A 24,023-nucleotide genomic window follows, 5' to 3' on the forward strand; every position below is an offset into this window, starting at 1 on the left:
TTTGGAGGGAATTCAACATTCATTTTAAGTTTGCAATAGAATATTAAGAGAAATCTGCATTTTGTAGCTACATGCATTACCAGCATAATTACATCAAATAATAGACACAAAATAATTTTATTTATTATATTTTATTCCATTCCTTGTAAACAATACAACATAACCACAGCAATATAATATCATGCGTGTTTCGTTTTGTCATTCTGTCACACTGTTTCGTTTTCCCTTGCCGTCCAAAAGGTATTCCGTCTGCCGTCTGCCTGAATCTATGTGAACGCAGCATAAGGCCAGAAATGTTCTATGTTTTATGAACTAATCTCATGTGCAGACACATTAACAATGAATTGATACACACACAATACTTGTTAGTAGATCAAAGCCTGATTGTTGTCCAAAAACTATTAAAAACACAAGTCACACTGTTGCACTTGGTGACATGTTCCTTCATTAACATGAACACACACACACTGTAGTTTATCTTGACACACACACACACACCATCCTGCTACAAGAAACTGGAGGACCAAGTGTAGATTTATCTGCTGCTGAAAATAGTCCCTAACAAATTCACTATTTCCTTCTGTTTGAATCACTAATAACTAATATGTTAAACTACATTTACCAGCTGTTGAGAGAAATTATTGAGCCTTTTTTTTCAAAAATGAAGCAAAATATTTGTGAGTGAATGAGAGCTTTCTAAAGATTTTCATCTTCAGTAGGAACCAATGAGCTTAGAGCAGAGAATCCCAGACAGGGTAGAGAAGTCAGACAGTACTGAAAGACAAACGAACACATTGTTGGTTTGGGTTTTTTATGGGATTTGTTGAAAATAACAAAACTGTGGAAACAGAAAAGATTGATCCTTCAAATCTGAGGAAACATTCTATTTATAAAATGAAACCCTGTTAAAACCTCCCACAGAGCAGATGAAAGGATCTCTAGATGACCACTTCCTTCCTTTCACAGTTCACTAATCATTCATCAATAAACAATCTATTACTTTTGATTATTGCCATTATATACAGGAACTCACCATGATGCCATAATGAAATGTTATATGAATTGTATATTAATATGTTAATGAATCTTGAATTAACAGAAACTTTTAGTTTTTTCTTTGGTGTACTGATTTTTATTTTATTGTTTATTTTACCATGTAATGGTACATAACTCTTCATTGTGAAAATTGTGATAATAGTGATAATTACATGCACCAACAGATCTTGATAAATTTTCAATTTTTATTTAATGTAAAATCAGTCATATCAACATTCTGTGAGGATTCGTATCTGATGTGACTTCCATATTTCAAGTCTCTTACTCTACATATACGGTCAGCAGTCTCTACACAAGTTCTTCAAAACTATTGAAGTATCATCTTTTTAAACTGGCTTTGTGTCTTCTTGACTTGTCTGACTGCTGTGTGTGATGTGTAATGATCATATGTTTTTACTCTATGTATGTTTTTATGGTCTTATTTTCAACTCTTATTCCTGTGAAGCACTTTGTGAATTTCATTTCTGTGAAAGATACTATACTAAATAAACTTATTATTATTATTATTATTATTATTATTACTGTTACCAGTAAGTTGCACTTTTGCAAGTCTGAGTTTAGTGACTTGTTGCTATGACAACAGCTCCAGATGAAGGAGCTGGATCCAGGTGTGCTTTAGAGAAGTGATAAATCCAGCCTTGTGTGAAGTCAGTGACTCTGTAAGAAACTTTGAAGCCTATGTGTGAACTATTTACATCCAAAATTCATCATATTAAATGTTCATTTTTTAACTGATTGTCCGTCTCAAAAAGATCAACAACAGGAGCTAAAAGGAGCTGATGATCAAAATATTCTCTTCATATCTTTCTGATGTTTTATTAAGTTTGCACAATTATTTATTCAATTCATTTTAGAGAACGGATTTTTATTTAAGTGAAACTTAATTTCACGATTGAAATAAAGACAAAACAACTTCACTTTCAGATTTATTTATGAAACTCCACATCTCTCAAAAAAGAAACTTAAAACTGCATCAGACAGTTTAGTGTGAATCAGACATGAATGGAATCACCAGCAGCCCTCTTAGTTTACTGAAGAGAGAAATGGCTCCAGAATATCTGCACATACAGCTCACAGTAGAGGCTTTTCATAACACAGAGCAGTCTATACATTTCACCAAATAAAGAGGAGTGCACACATCCGTCATCCCAGTGAGAAGCTGAGACAACTCCTGATGCAGGGAACTTTCAAACAGGGAATGTCAGACTTCAACAACATCAGTGCATGACTGAGGTCAAATCCAAACTGCCACTCGTACAGTAATAACATCAATTATTTCCAGACTGAACAGAACAACATATTTATGGCGAAACACTTTGACCCGGAGTTCAAACAGTATCCAGCTCTGTGATGTGACATCCTTCCAGCACAACAGACAGGAGACTTTGGCGCAGATACGGTGAGAGAGGGCTGATCTGTGTGTGTGTGTGTGTGTGTGTGAGTTGTAGTGTGATTGTCATTCATTCTGCCCACAGTGGTGCAGCAGCACATCACAGAGACTGACCAGTTTAGTAATGAACACACATAGACTCATAGTTAGTTAGATCTGCCTGTATATTAATCAGCGTTACTGATGGAGTGTAATACTGGATGTCTGGTAGGGTATGTATGCATAAAAAGTCTCAGAACAGGATTAGTGATCTAATCTTTTAACTACACTTCAATACCATCACAAACCAAATATCTTCCACATCTATTTTGTTACTTCTGGATGGTGAGAATGTGAGGACCAGACACCTGATCACAGCACCAAGACTACAGCTGCCAGATGACGTGCACGTACGCTCAGTGCTTGTGGGAGATGAGTTCATTATCTAAAAAAACAAGACACTAAAAAAAAAATAGACAACTATTTTCACACCACTATATACCGGATTCATGAATCTCATCATATGGATTGAGATGATAATATGTCTGCTAAGAACTTATAATTGACACTGTTAAGTTACTTCACTTGTGGAAGAAGAAAAGGCACAAGTGGGAAAATAAAGTAGAAAGTGATGGCTGAGTAGGTGATCACAGAGGTCATTACAGAGGCTTCGGTCTGATTCTTGTCAATAAAAAGCCAAAATCAAACAGCTGAAGACTAAACAGTCCACTGTGTGTTGAACCGTGCATCATGAACAGGTTGATAAACTGATGGCAGGAGCCAAACACGGAGCTACATGTTTCACTATCTGACAGAACGCCAGCTGATAAGAAGACTATACTGTACCTGCAGGGTTTAATACATGTATTAATCCATTCCTGATTCACCTGCTCCACTCTACAAGCTGCTGCTGCAAGTAAATCAACTACAGCCCAAACATCTTCCAGTTGTTAAACTGAAAGGTTTTGGGATCTTGAGAATTGGCAAAGTGTTTTAGGTACTAAACATAATGTGAAGTGGTACATCGAGTGGAAACAATACTGGTGTTTTTACCTTATTTGGCTTCGTGGTAAAAAACACTGAAGTTGGGGAGAAATAAATTGGGTACTCTGATAATACCCAGAATGGCCTTTTCACTGTGTAAACACTGAGTATTTTATTGATTTTTTTTTACAGTTTTTGGGTTTTTTTTTGTCATGATGCTATTGAAGTGTTAAATGGTTAAATATTAACCTTAGTATTATCTTAAAGTCAAAACTCTGCTGTTGTATTCAGCACAGCAGTTCTGAGAGGTTTTATGCATACAGTACAAGAGCAGGATGTGAGGGGAGAAACAGCAAACCCAGGAGTTTGAAATTTGGCAGCCAGGGTCAGAGAGTAAGTTGAGTGCTTCAGTCGTTGATAAGAGCCAGGATCATGCTGGAGAAACAGTGGTGGCAGATGTGTTAATACAGAACTGACAGTGCACTAACAGCCAGCACTATTATACAGACAATGATCATGTGTGTCTATAGATGCTGTGACTCATACCTGTACAAATAAATGAAGAAGCAGAGCAGGTGGTAGCCCAGTTTGATCATGGCCTCCTTCATGTGGGACTTGAGCTGACCCCGGTTGTGGATCTCAGTGGGGTCAAACACGCCCATATTCCCCATCGGAACCTTCACATACCTGCAGGAACAACAGGGACCAGCGGAGAGTAAACCCAGCAGCCTCGCTTGACATGAACTCTGTGCGATATGGATCAAATCTTGGCAGTGTACCTATAAATGTTCCAGGCTGCTACAGGCAGGTTGAGGAGGAAGATGAACCAGTGCATGGAGACCAACATCAGCATAGTGGACAGACACTGGCCAACCATCTCTGGAATTACCCACTGAACACACAAAATATCAAACATATATACATTAAAAACAGCGCTTATAGATCAGAATACTAATAAGCCTCTCTCTACAGCATTTTAAAAACAGCTTTAGCAATCAAACAGACGCCGGCATGTTATACAAGAGGCGGCAGCGGTTGGAGAGTGAGAGAGAGACGACAGACGGCAGCTGGGAAGAGCGAGTCTCCTTCTCTCCGCCCGCCGGTGTTTTGTTTGGCGTCCAGCTCGAGCTGAAGCTGCTGCTGCTGCTTCTTCTTCTTCTTCTGGCGGGTCCCCGTGTCACGCCTGTTACCCCGTTCTCCCCAATGTGTAGCTGCTTACTACTGCATCTGTGAGGTGCACTTACAAGTTTCATCTGATAGCAATCCAGACTTACTTTGTTGAGCTTGGAGCAGCAGGCTCTGGCATTGATGTAGTCACATTCCAGATCAGACAGGGTGATGATCTGAGCTTTAAGTCAAGGTGTCATATACTGGCGACTGTTGAATACATAAAATATATCTTGGATGTCAACATCGTCATTCCCTGTATCTATCAGCTAACTAACTGAAATTGACAACAGGATTAGACTGACAACAGACAGCCAAAGCAACATTAGATAGCTAGTTTTATGGCTTCTGGCCTGAGACGTGAGCCTATCACCAACCTTGACCCAGCTCCAGTTAGTGTCTCATCTATCAGCAGACATTCAGTCACACACCAACATACAACCATCAGTTTCTCTACAAGATCAAACCCCAGAAGCTCGTTTAAAAACACTTATATCCGTTCAAACAGTATTTCCAGAATCCACAAACACTCTTCAAACCATCTGGATGAAAAAATATTTCTCCTGCTGAATCATAAGAAAGATTTTTAACTCGTTTCCCAAGTTGCCCTTCTCTTCCTGTGTCACAACAAAGATGGCAGCCCGCCGGCTACTTGGTCAGGAATGTCACAATTTGGGTAACGGCTTAAAAAGCTTTCTTGTCGTGTAGCTGACTGATTTTTTTATCCAGATGGTTAGAAGAGTCTTTGTAGATTTTCAGAACAGCAGTAAGTGCTTTAAAATGAGCTTGTGGGTTTTTAAATATTGCTGGTTAATGATCTTTGAGAGAAACTGATGTTTTCTCTGTGAGTGAATATCTACCGATACATGAGGCACAAACTGGGGCTAACCGAGACCGCAATAGATTGCTCAACGGTTTTATCTCCAACTATGGCTATCTTGAAGTAAAACCTTCAATCCAGCGTTCATGATGCATTTGCAGTCTTTTGGCCACACTTTGTCACATCGTTACACTGTTAAACAGCTTCGTCTGTCACACACTTGTAGAAAGACGACTGACCGGTTAGCTCGGCTGCTAACGTTCATTTGCTGATACAGAAAATGAAATTCTCAGGAGCTCTCGACAAGATAACACATTTCGCGTACACGCACCACACACACAAGAAAACACACTAGTGAGAAGGATACAAAGTAGACCGAGAGAAAAATCAATGCACAGCAGTCGACAAGTGACAGAATGAACACTGCCGCTTCCATTTTTTTTCTTCCTTTTCCGGCCACTTCTCGAGCCAGTATCCCATCCGACACGGTGACTGTTATTAGAATGTATCACTGCCACCTAGCGGACTGGAGAGACAGCACAGCCATGGCAATCCCCAAGATGGGTGAACGTGTGTGCGCTTTTTTTATTTGACTAAAACATAGCAGAAACATGATTTCTGAGCTCAGTGTCAATGTGTAGATGTCCTTCTCCCTCTTTCCTGTCATGAGTTTCTTGTACAGACAATTACTGAATGTTTATTCAGTTACTGTCTCCATTAACTCATCATATAATATTAAAAACATTATAGTGCCAATATATAATTAGTACCAATAGCTTAGTATCAACAGTTACCTCATAATTTCATAGTTAACACAAATACCATACAGCTAAGTGTTACCCAGTACACAGAAAATCTGTTCATGTGCCAAAATGATTGACACATGTATGTGTGTGTTTGCAGTTTGTGTTCATGCATTTCAATTAGTTTGTTTACAAGTGGTGGAAGGTAAAGTGTCCCACAGTCCTATTTTTAATCCACTAATTGAGAGTCCAGAATGACTTATGCACAACAAACATGATGAAAGCTGCTTCTGCAGATCAGTGACTCAACCTGCTGTCACTCATGAAGAAGTGGGCAGGGCTGCAGGGGAGAATATGAGAATAGTGAGCTCTGGAGCAGGAAGCAAGAGGTAATTTTCTTTGAGCCCAGTAAAGATGCTTAAAAAGGAGAGTATCACTCTGCCGGAGGTAAAGAGACACAGAGAGCCCAGTAAGAGGGGTAAAGAGAGTTTAGAAACCACACACAGAGGGATAGCAGAGAAAACAGTAGCATGGCCTGGGTTGCTCGTCGAATCTATTTGCATGTCATAGTTTTCCTTATTATTCTGGAAATAGGACATGCCACTGAAAAGGACATCAGAGCGCCTGGAGCTACAGCCCCAGGAGATATCATTATTGGAGGAATCTTCCCCATTCATGAAGATGTAGAGAAACAGAACAACTCATTTGCACCTCACCTTCAGCCGTGTGTCAGGTAAGTCCATTCAGTCTGAGACAATCAATAATAAACAGACAATGTTTTACCTTTTTGTTTACTCCAAGTCTATGTTTATCATATTTGTCCTATGGGTGCAATTACCCAAACTCCCAAAACTGTTACATAAACTTCAGGTATCTTAATAAGTCATTTAATCCTGTGAGGAATTATGAGACAATACAACGTGATGTTCATTATTTTTCAATAGAGGAAGAAGTAACATAGAAGTAGTAATACCACAATTTAAATGTACTTAAAGTGTACTAAATGCAAGTATTAAGATATAATAATAATAAGAATATACATAACAATCCTGATGATTTTTTTCAGAAGTTTTGAGGCTTGTCTTGTCTTGGTGCTGTTTGGCATATTGTAAGCAGGCTGTTTTGTGGCGTAAGTGCAGTAACAGCTTTTTTCTGGCAACTCGACCATGCAGCCCATTTTTGTTCAAATACCTCCTTATTGTGCATCTTGAAACAGCCACACCACGTTTTTGCAGAGAAGCCTGTATTTCAGCTGAAGTTGCGAACAATTTTCCTAGCAGTTGTGGTTGAAATCTTTGTTGTTGTACTTGACGATGGGTTGGTATCAACAGAACCCCTAATTTTCCACTTCTTCATCAGAGCTTGAACACTACTGATTGGCATTTTCAAATCTTTGGATATTTTTTCATATCCTTTTCCTGATTTATAAAGTTCAATGACCTTTTCTTGTGGGTCCTTTGACAGTTCTTTTGCTTTCCCCATGGCTCAGTATCCAGTAAAGCCAGAGCAGCATAGATGAAATGTGCAGAGGTCTCTCAAGAACTGAGAACCTCATTGACTATTAAAACACAGACACTAATGACAATCAAACGAGTCACAGTTGTGGAAACTTACCCTTCATAGCCATTTAAAGCTGTGTGTCAACTTGTGTTTTATTATCAGGCCAAACATTCAAGGGTACGTAAACTTTTAATCAGGACCACTTTGGTGATTTCAGTTATCATTATGATTTGAAAAAGGGTAAACACAATTATGTGAAAATAAATGGCTTCAACTGACCACTATCTCTAAATAAAAGAAAAGTTTTCAGCATGATCAGTCATATTTTCCAAAAAATGGCCAATATTTCACAAATTCTGCCAGGGTATGTAAACTTATGAGCACAACTGGAAATGAAGGAGGAAAAATATTAGAAACACCTTTCAATATAATGCACTCCAGTAGACCACCACTACCCACTACGACCTCAATAATAAGCAGCTGAGCTGTTGTATTGGATTGCATTAGATTGTGCAGGTGTTCCTAATAAAGTGGCCAGTGAGTGTATGTACAGTATACAATGATAGTGTGTAGTAATATTCTGTACATGGTAAGTAAATCCTATTATACACTGTATATTGTATTGTATTAACAAAAGATACTGTTAAACACAGGTTTGATGAAAAAGGCCTGACATCAGCTCTGGCTATGATCAATGCAGTAGAGATCATGAACAAATCCCCTCTGCTGGCTGCTCTTAACATCACTCTGGGCTACCAGATCCAGGACTCCTGCTCTGATGTCAGCACATCTCTGAGGGCCACAGCGTACTTCACCCAGCAGACCCGCTGCTACACAGGAGGCAACGCCTCCGCATGTGGCCAACTAGTCGTGGCCATTGTAGGAGCCTCTCACTCTGAAATATCTGTTGCTATAGCCCGACAAATGACCCTCATGATGATTCCACAAGTAAGTTTTTGATTGTTTACTTAAGCGAAAGTATCAATACAGCAATATAAAAATACTCCATTACAAGTGAAAGTCCTGCATGAAAAATCCTACTTAATTAAAGATATAAATATATGACATCATTAGATTATTAATAGTGAAGCATCAGTGTTAGAGCAGCATGTTACTGTTGTAGCTGCTGGAGGTGGAGCTAGTTTACACTACTTTATATACAGTTAGCTAGTTTAGTCCAGTGGTTCCCAACCTAGGGGTCGGGCCCCTCCAAAGGGTCAGCAGATAAATCTGAGGGGTCGTGAGATGATTAATGGGAGAGGAAAGAAGAAAAAACAAAGTTCTGATACACAAATCTGTTTTCACTTTTTGGACTTTTTCTCTAATCTTTGATTTTTGCTGAAATATTGGATCATTTGAACATTTATTGAAATGAAAGCATGTGAGAAGTTTAGAGGGAAAAATCACTATTTGGTGGAGCTGTTAACAACTCATAGACATGTGAAATGTGACCCCGACTACACACTGCTTTTTGTAAGACGTCAAAAGCCAAAAAGGTTGGAAACCACTGGTTTCATCTTTAACAATGTGTTGTATTTTAAAAGCTTGTTATATTGTCAAATACCTACGGAGCCCCTAACGTCCCAAAAGGTGGTATTTTTTTATCTTGTGTGCACAAGTTTTTATCTTGTGCGCACAAGATAATTATCTTGTGTGAACAAGTTATTATCTTGTCTGAACATGTTATTATCTTGTCTGAACAAGTTATTATCTTGTCTGAACAAGTTATTATCTTGTGCATACAAGTTATTATCTTGTGTGAACAAGTTATTATCTTGTGCATACAAGTTAATTATCTTGTGTGAACAAGTTATTATCTTGTGCATACAAGTTAATTATCTTGTGTGAACAAGTTATTATCTTGTGTGAACAAGTTATTATCTTGTGCATACAAGTTAATTATCTTGTGTGAACAAGTTATTATCTTGTGTGAACAAGTTATTATCTTGTGCGTACAGGATGATTATCTTGTGGGAACAGGTTAGTATCTGTACAGTAAAGGCATGATAGGCCTATGCTTTGAAGACCTCGGGGGTAAGTTGCATTTATAGCTTTTAATGGTTTGTTGATTTTTTCAATTATGTTAGAAACATGGTGGCGTTCATTGCTTTATTTGAATAGTCAATTTGCTATGTTTTTTACAGAGCCCCTAAACTCCCAAAAGGTGATTTTTTTTTTTTATCTTGTGCGTACAAGTTAATATCATGTAGGAACAAGTTATTATCTTGTGCGTGAAGATAAAAAAATACCACCTTTTGGCTTCCGTAAGTACCATTATCAGGGCAAAATATCAACTTTGAACTTCATATATCTGCCATGAAAGCCAAAAGAGATCACAAAGTACTTTTTTCCCATGTAGCAGGAAAAGTACAAATATAAATTATGACTGCATTGACCTTTTCCTCTAGTGCCACCCTCAGGACAAACTTGACTTTTTTAGCCTCATTTCTTTTATACGTCAGCGCAGGGCTGCCACCTTTAGTAAAAGAAATATACGTCTACCTTTCTTATTATAACAAGAAAATATCTTGTTATAACTAGAAACTTTTCTCATTTAAACAAGAAAAAGTATTTTCTCATTTTGAAATACTTTTCTCATTATAATAATAATGTTTTTCATAATAGTAGGTGCTTTTATTATGACAATCACATCCCATGGTTCTTTCTCCAGTAGAGAAGCAGAGTGGACTATATTCTTGGAAGGGTCTGCATGCTGATAACAACCCCATCTAGGCTGCTTAGTAATAAAGGAGTTTCATTATGTGTTAGCCCTAAAAGACTTGATCGATCCATTCAAATGTGCACATGCATCCAACACTGCTGTTTTTGTGAGATACAGAGACGGTCTAATATTTCAAACACCTTTCCTGTTATTACAAGTATTTTTTCACATTATAATGAGAAAACCTACTTGTTTCCATGTGAATAATACATCGTTATAACCTACTTTTTTCCCCCTCATTTGTCATGTACTTAAATGGAAATGACACATCTCATGAGAATAAAATCATTGGTTTTCTCTCCTCCAGATAAGTTATTCATCAACGGCTGTGATTCTGAGTGATAAGAGTCGCTTCCCTGCCTTCATGAGGACCATTCCTAATGACGAGCATCAGACAGCTGCCATGGTCAGACTGCTCAGTTCCTATGGCTGGAACTGGGTGGGAATAGTTACCACAGATGGAGAATACGGACGATCTGCACTTGACAAGTTTGTGTCCCAGGCCTCAGAGAAGGGGATCTGTGTGGCCTTCAAATTAAGTCTTCCTCAGTCTGTAACCAGTCAGGATGTGTGCTCTGCTATCAGCCAGGCTGCCACAACCATCTTCAAGCATCCTAAGGTACAGGTGATCGTGTCATTTGCTAAGCCGTTTCATATGAAGCAGCTTTACCGAGAGCTGAGGAATCAGGTGCTGACAGCAGGACAGAACATGGAGTCAATGAGAAAAGTGTGGGTGGCCAGTGACGGCTGGTCCTCCTCCAGCTCTGTGCTGGGAAACTTAACCCTGAAGGACATAGGACACATCGTAGGTTTCACCTTCAAAAGTGGAAACCTGTCATCCTTCAGTGAGTATCTGAGCAGGCTGGAGGCAGACAGACACAACTACACAGGGAATAACCTCTTCCTGCAAGAGTTCTACAAGCTGCCGTCCAAAGCTGTGAAGACCCTCAGAGAACACACTCATGCTGACACTACCTACAGTGTTGAGATGGCTGTGAGCGCCATCGCTCAGGCTGTGGCCTCTATCTGCAGGAGCAGAAACTGCAAAACACCAGGCACACTGCAACCCTGGGAGGTATTCACATACCAGAGTGTGTGTGTGTGTGTGTTTGTGTTTGTGTGCTTTTGTTGTATTTATAAGGTTGTCAGGGTTAATTTTAGGGGTTATAGTGTTACAGACAGTTAGGATAATGGTTAGGTTAAATTCATAGAAAAACCAAGGATAAAAGTTTGGCTATTCAGACAGATTATTGTCGCATTAAATGTGACACCTTTGCATGATTGCCATAAAGACTTGATTGAAGAAACTGGCAACACCCTCCTCATACCTGTGCAACTGCTCAAACAGGTGTTTTTCTGAATGAACGTTTCCTGGTAAGAACTTCACAATGTGGTACTAAAATAGAGACACAGTTCTGAGACAGTTATTTAGTTGTGTTGAGTTTATGAGCAGCTGTTGATTCCAGAAGGATTTCCTTGAAAAAAAAAACCTGCTCAATTTAAACTCAGGTAAATACATATATCATCATTCATTCAACTTTTTCATGTATGTTGAATTGTATTTTTGCATATAGACATATTTCACATTTCCCCTATAATGAGTACCCAATTACACAGTATTCACTGTACACCAGAGTTTACAGTTACATATCAGTTTCTTTCTAGGAATATATACAAAAAATAAAGTGTTGCTATTTTTTCTTGTAGGGAAACAGTAAGGCAGAGCACATTGTTTATAGTAATTATACTAATTTTGCCACAGTCATTGTGGTAATGTTTTCTTGATGCTAAAATACTATGAAGTGCTTTAAACTTTGGGCTAAAGGAGAGGGGCTTAATACAGTTAATTGAAGGTCCTCTAAAGTCTAGTTATACAGTATATATGCCTGTCCCTTTCCAGTCAAGTTGGCCTGGTCTAATAGACTTATCAAAAGCTTTAAATTGATAAATGAAATGTTTCATATAGGTGCTACAAGCTCTGTGGAAGCAGGAGTTTAACCTTGGAGGGAAGAACTATACGTTTGATGACAGAGGAGACATCAACCTGGGTTATGATGTGACGATGTGGAGGTCACATGAAGGGAACATTCATGTCCATGATGTTGTGGCTGAGTATCACCTAGACAAAAAAAACTTCACCTACACCAACCACAACACCTCTGAACAGCTGCTGGTCCTGAGGGTAGGCCCTCATTCTGCTGCCCTCATATCATTTTGTACATACACACACAGTGACGCTCACACCTACCCGCAGCAGTGTGTGTTTACTGACAACATGCAGATTATTAAAACTAACATAAGCAATACCGAAGGAGAGGATTTCAGTTTTAATATACAAGTTTTGTCATATATGTGGAAACTAATGGTAGATCATGGTGTAAAATACCGTAAGAAAATTAACAATAGTAGTAGAATAGAATAATGAATGGTGATATGGTCTCTCCCTGCCTTCCTCAGCACTTCATCTCGAAATGCTCCAATAGCTGCGTCCCTGGAGAGTTCAAGAAAACAGCAGAGGGTCAACACACCTGTTGTTACCAGTGTGTCAACTGTACAGAGAACTACTACTCTAATGACACAGGCAAGACACTCCCCTCCACACGCACACACACACACACACACACACACAAAATGGCACTGCACATGGATGCACAATGACTAATAACCATGCTCTGAAGTATTTACAGACTTTTCTCTAAACTTTGATTTTCGTGAAATATTGGAAAATTTTGAATGCACTCAGTGCTGATGTCTGTAAAGCAGATATAGTTGATTGACTCAAGCCACCTAGCCTGTTTTCAACTATACAGCTCCAAGAACTAAGGAGCCACATTACTGTTAATGTGTCCACCACATCTGATGATCCATGAAAATTAGACAAATGTGACCACTTACTGAAACTACTGCTTTGTCTGAGATATGATGAGACAACACAGTCATAGTACTGTTCCATGGAGTCCTATTTTCAATATATCTGCTGTGATGTCTGAATGGATGTTTTAAATAAGAGGTGCAGACACTGAAAACTCAGGAGTCTGTCTTCAAAGAGGATGATGTTTATTGCTAATTTATTCCTGCTTCAGCACCTAATTGCATTGAATTTTCTTGTTCACTTGTTTGCTCTCTCAAACACGACTCTCTCATTTTTTCAGTCGCTCAGTCTCGTTTGCACACTCTCATCTCTTCTTCATTTCACTATGTGTAGACTACCTGGAGGCCAACTGCAAAATTTTGTTGTTAACATCAGTCAACATCACAAGAATTGCCACCCTTTATTGTAACACTGATACTGGTGGCACCCAGTCCTTGCTTAAGCCAAACTTCTCAAGTACCTAACATAGGTATTGCCACTCAAGTCAATCAAAGGCTTTTTCTGCATCAAGTGACAATACAGCACTGGGTGTTAAATTCTTGAAAAGTGTAACACATGAAGTAATCTGTTAAAGTTGTCTCCCACCAGACGGGACTTTATAAAAGCGGTATGGTCATAATGCACAAGTTTGGTCATATGTGTCTTAATCCTGGAGGTCAAGACTTTGGAGTATGCCTTTACTTTGGCACATAAAATTCTTGAGGTCCTATAGCAACTGCATAGAGTGGGGTCCTTTTTTGGTTTAGGTAAGACAGCAAGTAAAGCCACATGGACATTGCCAAGAGAGGAACTCTTTTCAATTTCAGCTAGAATCATATCTAACATGTATTCTCCAAGTTCATCCCAGACAGTTGAATAAAACTCGGGTGGAATACCATCCTACCCTGGAGACTTTTCTCTTTTCATACTGAAGATGGCCTCTTTGAGTTCATTTAATGTAACAGGAGTCCCCAAATGGTCTGCTTTGTTTGTTTGTTTTGTTAATTGCTTGTAAAGCACTTGAATTGCATTAGTTTAATTTGAAAGGTGCTATATAAACAAAGTTTGATAAAGTTTGATTGAAAATGGAAAAAAGTTCTGTGTCAACTCATCTCTTATCACTGCCAGGTACATTATACCCATATTAAACCTATTTAATGTGGTGGTAAATCAGTATAAGCCTGTCTCTTAACACAGCTCCTGCACTCTTTGACTGCAGGAGCTTTCCCCAGGGACTAAGAACCTTTTGAGGCACTCAGTTCCTCTACCTGCGTTTCCACCAGAGGGACCAAAGTCTAAATTAAGTTCCTGGGAGATTGTTTTACCCCCAAAAAGTCCCTGCTGTGAGGGGTAGTACTATCTAAAAGTACAGGAACTTTGGAGGCAGGGTTTGCAGGGATGACCGTCGCTGATTGGTCAAACACACAGCACGGCTGCTTCAAAAGTACTGCTTCATTCATAAAACAAGGAAGTAAACTAGTATCAATTTAGGACCAGTTTAGGATGAGGGGAGGACATTGCTCTTTGTTTGTTAACATTAAAAGAGAGAGAAAGAGAGTGCAGCGGTGATCGAGCGAGCTAGAGTGAGAATGAAGAGAGGGAGCGGCAGTAGCAAGAACAAAGCCAGTGAATGAGAGAAAAAAAAAAAGTTGTTTTCTAATTGTTTCATAGCGGTTATGTTCTAAAGCAGAAATAAATAACCATCAAACACTCAACAGATGATTTACTGTGGAGACAGACACTCTTAGTTTCAGATTTCCCCTCTGCATTTCTCCTTTTAATTCATTAGTTTTATCTAACTCATGTAGGAGTAAAAACAAAGAACAACAGGACAAATCTGTGTTGTTTTTTTCTCATGTGTGAATGCTACATTTCAAGGCCCACCATATTTTTCTAATTCCTCATAAGTTTAATTTGCATGATCTACCTGGTTCCTCAGATGCAGTGGAAATGCAAACACGACGGCACAACAAGGACTTAAAGTTCCAGGTTTAGTTCCTGAGATTAGTTCCTCTGGTTCCAAAGTACCTGGAACTTTTGGTCGAAACAGGGCTTTAGAGATCTGTAATAGTCTGTGAAGACTGTCAGCCACTCAGGTTATAGGGTTGTGTTGGTTGAACAGACCTCTGCCCACAGTGAAACACCTGAACAACATTAAAACCAGTGTGAAACTTCTTAGCTACAGCACCATCCTGACATTCCCTCCCAGGCAGTTTACACTTAATGCAACTCTCACATGAATGTCATGTGACCCTAAGATCTAAACTCAAACCTCACAACCCTTGTCTATCATCAACTTGTGAATCACCCAAAAAGATCTGAATGTCTGTGAAATGTCTGCAAGACTGAAACAACGAAATCCAGTTGCCTTTGACTTCCAGCCTCCCTGGTTATTCACATCTACTTGTGATGCATGTTAACCTAAAACCAAGTTAGCTGAATAACCAAGTTAGGAATGAAATACTTGCACCACAAGCACACACAGTCAAATGCTATATGAACCTGCATGTGATTGATAGATTGAGTCATATTGTACCTTTACCTGTGCTCCTCCACTCCTCCAGATATGGACCAGTGTCTGAGCTGCGACACAAGCACAGAGTGGTCTCCTGAAGGCAGCTCCAACTGCCTGCCCAAAGCCCTGCTCTTCTTCTCCTGGCAGGATGGCTTTGCTGTGGTGCTCTTGACATTTTCAGCCCTGGGCATCCTCCTGGCTCTCCTGGTGTCTGCTCTGTTTCTACATCAGCGTGACACTCCTGTAGTGAAGGCTGCTGGGGGTCCACTGAGCCAGGTCATCCTGTTCTCTCTGGTTGTCAGTTTCATCAGCTCCATGCTGTTTGTAGGCCGACCCAACAGCTTCCAGTGTAAGGCTCGACAAGTGCTCTTTGGCATCAGCTTCACTCTGTGTGTCTCCTGCATCCTGGTTAAGTCCCTGCAGATCCTGCTGGCCTTCCAGTTCAACCCCGCGCTGCAGGAGGTTCTACGGAGGCTCTATCAGCCTTTTGTCATCGTCATTGTCTGTGTGGCCTTACAGGCAACCACCTGCATATGCTGGCTGGTCCTAAAAAGCCCATTTAATGACATCATCAAGTCTCCAACCACTCTGCTGGAATACTGCCATGAGGGCTCATATTTGGGCTTTGGGGTGATGTTGGGCTATATAGCCATCTTGGCCTTTGTGTGTTTCATCTGTGCCTTCAAAGGGCGTAAATTACCACAGCAGTACAACGAGGCGAGGTTCATCACCTTCAGCATGCTGCTCTACCTCATCTCCTGGCTGCTCTTTGTTCCTGTTTACGTTACCACTTCAGGAGTGTACCTGCCCGCTGTGGAGATGGTGGTCATTCTCATTTCCAATTATGGCATCCTTAGTTGTCATTTCTTCACAAAGTGCTATATAATCCTTTTTAAGAGGGAACAAAACACAAAGAGCGCTTTCAGGAAGGAACTGTATGAATATTCCAGTAAAACCGCACAGTCCGTCCCTATGTCTGAAAGTTCAGTGTCAGAGCAACAGACCAGCAGTCAGCATTGCATCATCAGTGCTCCGTCCCTCTCCCTGCCTGCAGCCACTTCTCTCAAACCTGATGTGGTGACAAACTGCAGAGTCTGGACCACCTGCACAAGTTTGCAGAGAGGTTCAATCACACGACACCACTGCCTCAGAAGAAGCAGCAGCATATAAAGTGGACTATTTGGCATGTCCCAGTAGCCCACTGGTTAAGACACATTCCACATAACCACAAGGTCAGTGTTTCGATTCTGGCAGCAGAACCTTGTTGCATGTCGCCTCCTTGTCTCTCTCTTGCCCTTGTTTCCTGTCTATTCTCTAATGTCACTGTAATAAATGCTTAAAATGCACCAAAAATATATATTTAAAAAAACTGTCACTATTTAACATGGGTACATTTTACAGGACCTGAGTCCATTTCTGTGTTTTAAGTCTATTTTTGTATCTACTATTTGCCTTCATGACATCATATGTGACCCTGGCCAACAACCAGAGTAGTGGAATGGTGTTCTCTGATTGGAGTGTTTCAGAAAGCAGATGTTACTGTACATTATGAAAGATCATGAAAAAAGGCCATTTTTACAATTTACAATTAAAATTTCTTTTAGCAGACACTTTTATCCAAAGCGGCAAACATCTGAGAGCCGATACAACACAAGCAGGGATCTAGTCAGGAGAGAACAACATGAGTAAGTGCCATAAAACTAAGTTTGAATCTGATAGGACATAGGTGCCAACAGGCAGTGTACAGAGGCAATGCATAGAGTACATAAAAGTAGATTTTAAAAAATAATATTGTTATTTAAATTTTAACATCAACATATGGACATATTGAACATATACATTAACATTTAGACATACACAGTTTATAGATCATTTACAACTGTGAATTTCTGAAAATAAGAGCTCCTTAAACAAGTAGTTTGTGTCTTTCCCTTTGCATTTCCCTTTCGATATACTGTAAGTCTTTCTCTCCAAAGTAAGACAGACTGTTACATTCATATTTTGATAGAGGGTATGTCCATATTCTTGTAGAGGAGTGCATTTATCCTCCTGGCCTCACGTCCAAAGTCAATGAACAACGAGTGATCAAAAGTGACAACATAGGCCTTTAAGTAGAGGCTGAATATACAGAGTTTGTCTTGAAGAGGAATTTCTTGCTCCGGCATATACGTTCAACAACCTTCTTCCACAATCACTGTAGCTTTGGCCATTCCCAAACACCGTTTTCCTCCATGTGTCCAATACAAATATCTGGAACACAAAGTGTGCATTGGGTTTTTGTCAACCATTTGTATTGTAATAACTCACATTTTGTATTTATTGACTGTGTGTGGGTCTTGTAACACGCCATTATATATATATATATATATATATATATATATATATATATATATATATATATATATTAGAGATGTACAGAGAGCCCAGTATTTGTATTTATATCTGTATTTGTTGAGGCAGCAACATTATTTGTATTTGTATTCGAATAAAAGTGGAAAGAGGCTTAAAATCTTGTTTTTGTTTTTATTACGCTTTTAATTTTAGAAAATTAAAGTGTTACAATAAGTGTTCATGAATAAACTACCTTATGAAGGAGGTCCCCACACCGGGTCTAGCACTGGAGTCTCTGAGATCATAGACGACTGCACTGACTACTGAGCCTTTACTCATCACCTCATTGCAGACAGACTTCTACTTATTTATACACCCATAACACAGAGACAGCACAGCATGTAATGTGTAGGGAAGAACTTCAAAGGCAATTTTTTCTTTGCAGTTTTCATTTATTGCCTATTTTTTACAACCTTACTTTGTGGAAAGAAGAAGGGGAACAACAAGTTATGGAAAGTCCCTTGGAAGCACTTCACGTGTGTCAGTAGCTCGGCTTTATCTCTGGCAAACACCCCCAATTCCGGGAGTGATGTCCAAATTAGGAAATGTGCATCATGTAGCAGGTGGATGTGACTCCCCTCGTCGAGATCTGCTGATCTGAGATAGCGATGTAACTGACCTGTGTGCTGGTATTTGACATGGGTTTTTTTCTTCCCGAAAGCAAATATATATATATATATACACACACATACATATACATATATGTGGCCTGGTGAAAATTAAACCGGCACAGGACACAGAAATATCTCTTTATTCTGAACAGGAAAATTTGATGTTCAGCTGTATAAAATAAAATAAAAGCTTTAAAACAAAACATGCAGATGGTTTTCTGCTGTATATGCAGTCCTTTTATATAAACAAAATCAGTACCAGCGAAGGACTCTCCTCTATCCACTGTAACACCTAAACCTATCTAATCACTTAAGGCGAGACACCTAGGCTCTTCACTGTATTCTGTACAGTCGTAGTATCAATAACCATGAACTACCGGTGTTAAACCACCCACTACCAAATACCGCAGAAACAAGTGTGCTAGTACAAAAGAGTTCAAAAATAACTACAAATATGTAGGCTAGTACAAAAGAGTGCAAAAATAACTACATATATGTAGGCTAGTACAAAAGAGTTCAAAGATAACTACAAATATGTAGGCTAGTACAAAAGAGTGCAAAAATAACTACAAATATGTAGGCTAGTACAAAAGAGTGCAAAAATAACTACAAATATGTAGGCTAGTACAAAAGAGTGCAAAAATAACTATAGTGGCTCATCCCTATAACACACAGAGCCCACAAATTCACAGTCATACATTCACAGTTCTTGAAATTTTCCGATGAATGTGTACACTAAAATACATACTGACTTGTGCATCTGTCCAGGAGCACAAACAAGAGTGATGGCGGGACAAAATTACATCGGGTTCCCCACACGACTATGCTCTATACACTGTCTGCATGTCTGTCAACATCCAACAAATACAGAAACATCAGCATACAACATCTTACAATTTGTAGGTATCCATTACCCTTAAATGTGTATCATTTGATATTTTGTATCAACAGTCACATTTTACATAATATTTACCTTCAGAAACAGTCCATTATAACCGGAAAACATTGCTTGCTCACAGCGCAGTAAACAAAATAGCTTTTCTCCTCCGGTTTTCTCTCTAAACCGTTTCCCCAACATCCTTTGCCCTCACAGGGGGTTTTCCAAATTTGGACAGTGCCATCTGGTAGCGTTAATAGCTACAGTCACGTTTTCCCAAATTGCTGACTGACAGTATGGATTCAGAACAAAAAGATCAACCTCTGTGATGCTAATTGAATTAACTGAAAAAATTACCTATTGTATAGACAAAAAACAGTATGCAGTAGGAGTTTTTATAGATCTACTTAGAAAACAGCCAACAATTTGTAAAGATAGGTAAGCATAAATCCAGATGCATGGATATTACTTGTGAGGTACCTCAGGGGTTAGTATTAGGCCCAACATTTTGTATAAAAATGACATACAAACGTGTGACAAATTAAAGGAAAAACCAACATAAAGTGTTGTAGTAAGATGTTGGGCCACCCATGCCACCAAAACAGCTTCAATGCACCTTGGCATTGATTCTACAAGTCTCTGCAACTGGAGGGATGAACACCATTCTTCCAAAAGATATTCCATCCATTCTATCCCTTTGGTGTTTTGATGAAGGTGGTGGAGAGCGTGGTCGAACACGTTAGTCCAAAATCTTCCATAGGTGTTCAACTAGGTTGAGATCTGGTGACTGCGAAGGCTAGAGCGTATGATTCACATCATTTTCATACTCATCAAACCATTCAGTGACTCCTCATGCCCTATGAATGGGGCCATTGTCATCCTGGAAGAGACCACTCCCATCAGGATAGAAATGTTTCATCAGGACAAAGGTGATCAGTCAGAATAACTTTATATTGATTTGCAGTGACCCTTCCCTCTAAGTGGACAAGTGGACCCAAACCATGCCAGCAAAATGCCCCAAACAGCATAACAGAGCCATAACAGATCCCCTCACTGTAGGGGTCAAGCATTCTGACCTGTAGTGGGTTTTCCTTTAATTTGTCACCTATATAGATAGATAGATAAGTCGTCTGTACTTACAGAGTAAGGAAGGAAGAACAGCACATACTTAATGGTTTCTGTGTAACTAAAGAATATAATAATTTTTCATAACTACCTGCATACCTTATTATTGTGTAATTAAAGATATACTATGTATATTATTACATTACTGTATTGTTATTTTTTCATCCTCGGATGACAATACAAGCCTTCCATAGCTGTGAACTTGAGAGAGGTAAGTTTGCCCGTTATGAGCTGCTGCAGTGCTGGACCGACATAAGCATAATAAATCCCAGGAGTGTGGGTGAAGCTTGCTTGCCAAACACACATGCATAAAAAATGAGTGTCATAACTGCCATGAGCAAAGGGCAAAAACATTTGATTTTATTGCACTTACAGTTACATTTGTATCCCATTTGATTACACTTCCCAGAACGTATGAACTTAAATCCCCAATTGTTACTCCCTTGTTTCTCATTGTCTTGTTTTCTTCCAATGTAAGCTGCAAGCAATTAAGTACCTGTAAGAACCTGTAAGTATTTTATATGTAGATTCATATGAGGAAGTTATACTGAAGGTTCCTGGAAAGTACATGGTAAGTGACAGGAAGTTATACTGTAAAACGCGGGCTGTATTATAAAGTGTTACCACATTCTTCATGCTTCTAATTTCCTGCAAGAATGTCACCTGTATCTGAATAGGATTTTTGTTTCTTTTGTCCAACTGCAAAAGAAATAGGAAATTCCCTGAAACAACTTCTTTAGATTCCTGCAGATAAGAAACTATGTGCTACCCACACAGCCAGTTTGAAAAAGGCCTCACCTTCTTCATTGAGGTGTGTTATTTTTAGACTTTCTGTTTGTGTTAACCCTCCTGTTAAGGCAGACTGGGAGAGTGAGCTGGGATCTAACATCTCTGAAGAGCTCTGGAAACAGAACCTTGATGAGATCCATTCCTGTTCATCAGTTCCAGACACTCAGTTTAAAATCACTCACAGACTTCACTAATCAAAGGCTAAACTACAGAGAAAATTTCCTGAGATCTCCTCATCAAGTGACATATAGTCTGGAAGAAGCTGATTTACTTCACAGTTTTGCGCTTTGTCCTAATTTAGTAAACTAATGGTCTGGGACCTTTAGATTTCTATCTACAATGCTTGGGTAGTGTGTGTGCGTGTGTGTGTGTGTGTGTGTGTGTGTGTGTGTAAAAGAGTGTAAAATCTGTTTTCATGTTGTGTCTTCTACCTCTGTCACTTCAATTTCATGATATTGTATATCTTTTTCTTAATAAACATATTTAAAGATGTTTCACATTGTCAGTTTGAAAATTATAGCAAATTTCAGCATTATTATTGCAGCCACTGTCATTATGGTAATGACTGATTTAGATTTTCCTTACATTTCATTTTGGCTCTAATTATATATTTTCAAACATGGACATTAAAAAATTAGTGATTTATATTTCAGTTTTAATTTCAATTTGAGGAAATTATTTTATTTCAGTATTGGCAGCCCTGGAGTCCAACATTTAAAAGTTGTCATGAGGGCTGGTCAGCTGCCAAAACACTGTACACATCAGTACAGCACAGACAGTATCTGCTACAGCTGTCTTTTTTCACCCAATCACCTTGTGCCTTGGTTTCAGGCCCGTCATGGTGATGGAAGAAATTAGGCTGTAGCGTAGGACAACTCAATATTTGTCATTTTGAGACGCAGAGGAGTTTCATCTTTTGAATTCTAAAGCCCCAACAGGTTGAAAGGCGCCATTCCCTCAAGGACTGAGGGGGAGCATCAATCATCAATCATATATCATATATCGGCAAAGCGCAAATAGTGGGGTTTTTTTCACAAATATTTGTTTCATACAAATATTTTTAAAAAATATTTGCTTTTGGGAAGAAAAAAAACCCATGTCAAATACCAGCACGCAGGTCAGTTTCATCGCTATCTCAGTCTCTGTCCTCTGCTCCACTGTTAAGTCTATCAGCAGGTCTCAACGAGGGGAGTCACATCCACCTACTACATGACACACATTTCCTAATTTGGACATCACTCCCGGAGTTGGAAGTGTTCCCCAGAGATAAAGCTGAGCTACTGACACATGCAAAGTGCTCCCAAGGGACTCTCCATAACCTGTTGTTCCTCTTCTCTGTTCCACAATGTTAGGTCGTAAAAAATAGGCAATAATTGAAAAGTGCAAAGCAATAATCGCCTTTGAAGTTTTTCCCTACACAGTACACGGTGTGCTGTCTCTGTGTTATAGGTGTATAAATAGGTAGAGGTCTGTCTGCAATGAGGTGATGAGTTGGTGGTTTTAGCTCAGTAGTCAGTGCAGTCGTCTATGATCTGGGAGACTCCAGCTCAAGACCCGGTGTGGGGACCTCCTTCATAAGGTAGTTTATTCATGAACACTTATTGTAACACTTTAATTTTCTAAAATTAAAAGCGTAATAAAAACAAAAACAGGATTTTAAGCCTCTTTCCACTTTTATTCGAATACAAATACAAATAATTTTGCTGCCTCAACAAATACAGATACAGATATAAATACAAATATGGGGCTCTCTGCACATCCCTTGTAACTGCCATGTCATTAAGCATTACTTTCTGACAGTTGTCCTGTCTCAGCATACTTACTCAATAAAATGTCATGTTTGAGTTAATAACACTATGGAACGTGGTACAAGTCTGTCTATATTACATGGGAAAGGCTTTGTAATACCATGGGATTAAACATTGCTTTCTTTTACAGTACAGTTTCCATTCACTTACTCTGTAAATTGTAATATCTTAGTAATGCTGCAGAACAAACATGGTACAAGTCTGTGTTGATTGCATTGAAAAGGAAATAATCTATCACAAATTATATGGTAAGAGCCTAGTAATACCATAGAAACAAACAAGGCTTAATTTTACAGTACAGTTTCAGCTTCCTTACTGAATAAATTGTCATGTTTTACTTAGTAATGTTGTGCAACACATATCATACAAGTAAAAGGAAGGGTTACCAAGATTTCTATGGTCAATATTTCACTGTCCATGCCTCCAAAACCTGACCTCAATCCAACGGGTCATGTATTTCACCACACTGAAGGCAAAAGAACCTCCAGAACAAGCCAGGTGAGAGTGACAGCAGTATAGGCTTGTATATGTGTCCACACTCCTCCTCCTCCTTGTAATCAGAATATTTATACTTAATACTCATCATTTATTTCTCCTTTTTATCTTCTGCCAAGCAGTTCAAAATTTTGGATCTCATGTCTCAGGGGATGACATCTTTAAAAACAGTGAGGTAAAAGGTTGGTGCTAGACTGGAG

At 39.1% G+C, this 24,023-nt stretch overlaps 2 protein-coding genes across 2 annotated transcripts; one reads left to right on the plus strand and one right to left on the minus strand.

Moving 5' to 3' along the window:
* Positions 1–1,969: 1,969 nt before the first annotated feature.
* cnih4 (cornichon family member 4) lies at positions 1,970–5,883 on the minus strand. Its single transcript, XM_067602540.1, has 5 exons — positions 5,764–5,883; positions 4,684–4,752; positions 4,189–4,301; positions 3,956–4,096; positions 1,970–3,844 (listed from the first exon to the last, which is right to left on the minus strand). Exons 1-5 carry the CDS (start codon positions 5,830–5,832, stop codon positions 3,817–3,819), a joined length of 420 nt encoding a protein of 139 aa, XP_067458641.1. The 5' UTR covers positions 5,833–5,883; the 3' UTR covers positions 1,970–3,816.
* A 100-nt stretch (positions 5,884–5,983) lies between these two features.
* On the plus strand, positions 5,984–18,071 carry gprc6a (G protein-coupled receptor, class C, group 6, member A). Its single transcript, XM_067602541.1, has 6 exons — positions 5,984–6,872; positions 8,293–8,587; positions 10,669–11,436; positions 12,328–12,543; positions 12,819–12,942; positions 15,777–18,071. The coding sequence occupies exons 1-6, from the start codon at positions 6,670–6,672 to the stop codon at positions 16,895–16,897; spliced, it is 2,727 nt and encodes a 908-aa protein (XP_067458642.1). The 5' UTR covers positions 5,984–6,669; the 3' UTR covers positions 16,898–18,071.
* Positions 18,072–24,023: the final 5,952 nt, after the last annotated feature.

The sequence above is a fragment of the Thunnus thynnus genome, chromosome 10 (assembly GCF_963924715.1).
Source record: "Thunnus thynnus chromosome 10, fThuThy2.1, whole genome shotgun sequence".
Classification (NCBI taxonomy): domain Eukaryota; kingdom Metazoa; phylum Chordata; class Actinopteri; order Scombriformes; family Scombridae; genus Thunnus; species Thunnus thynnus.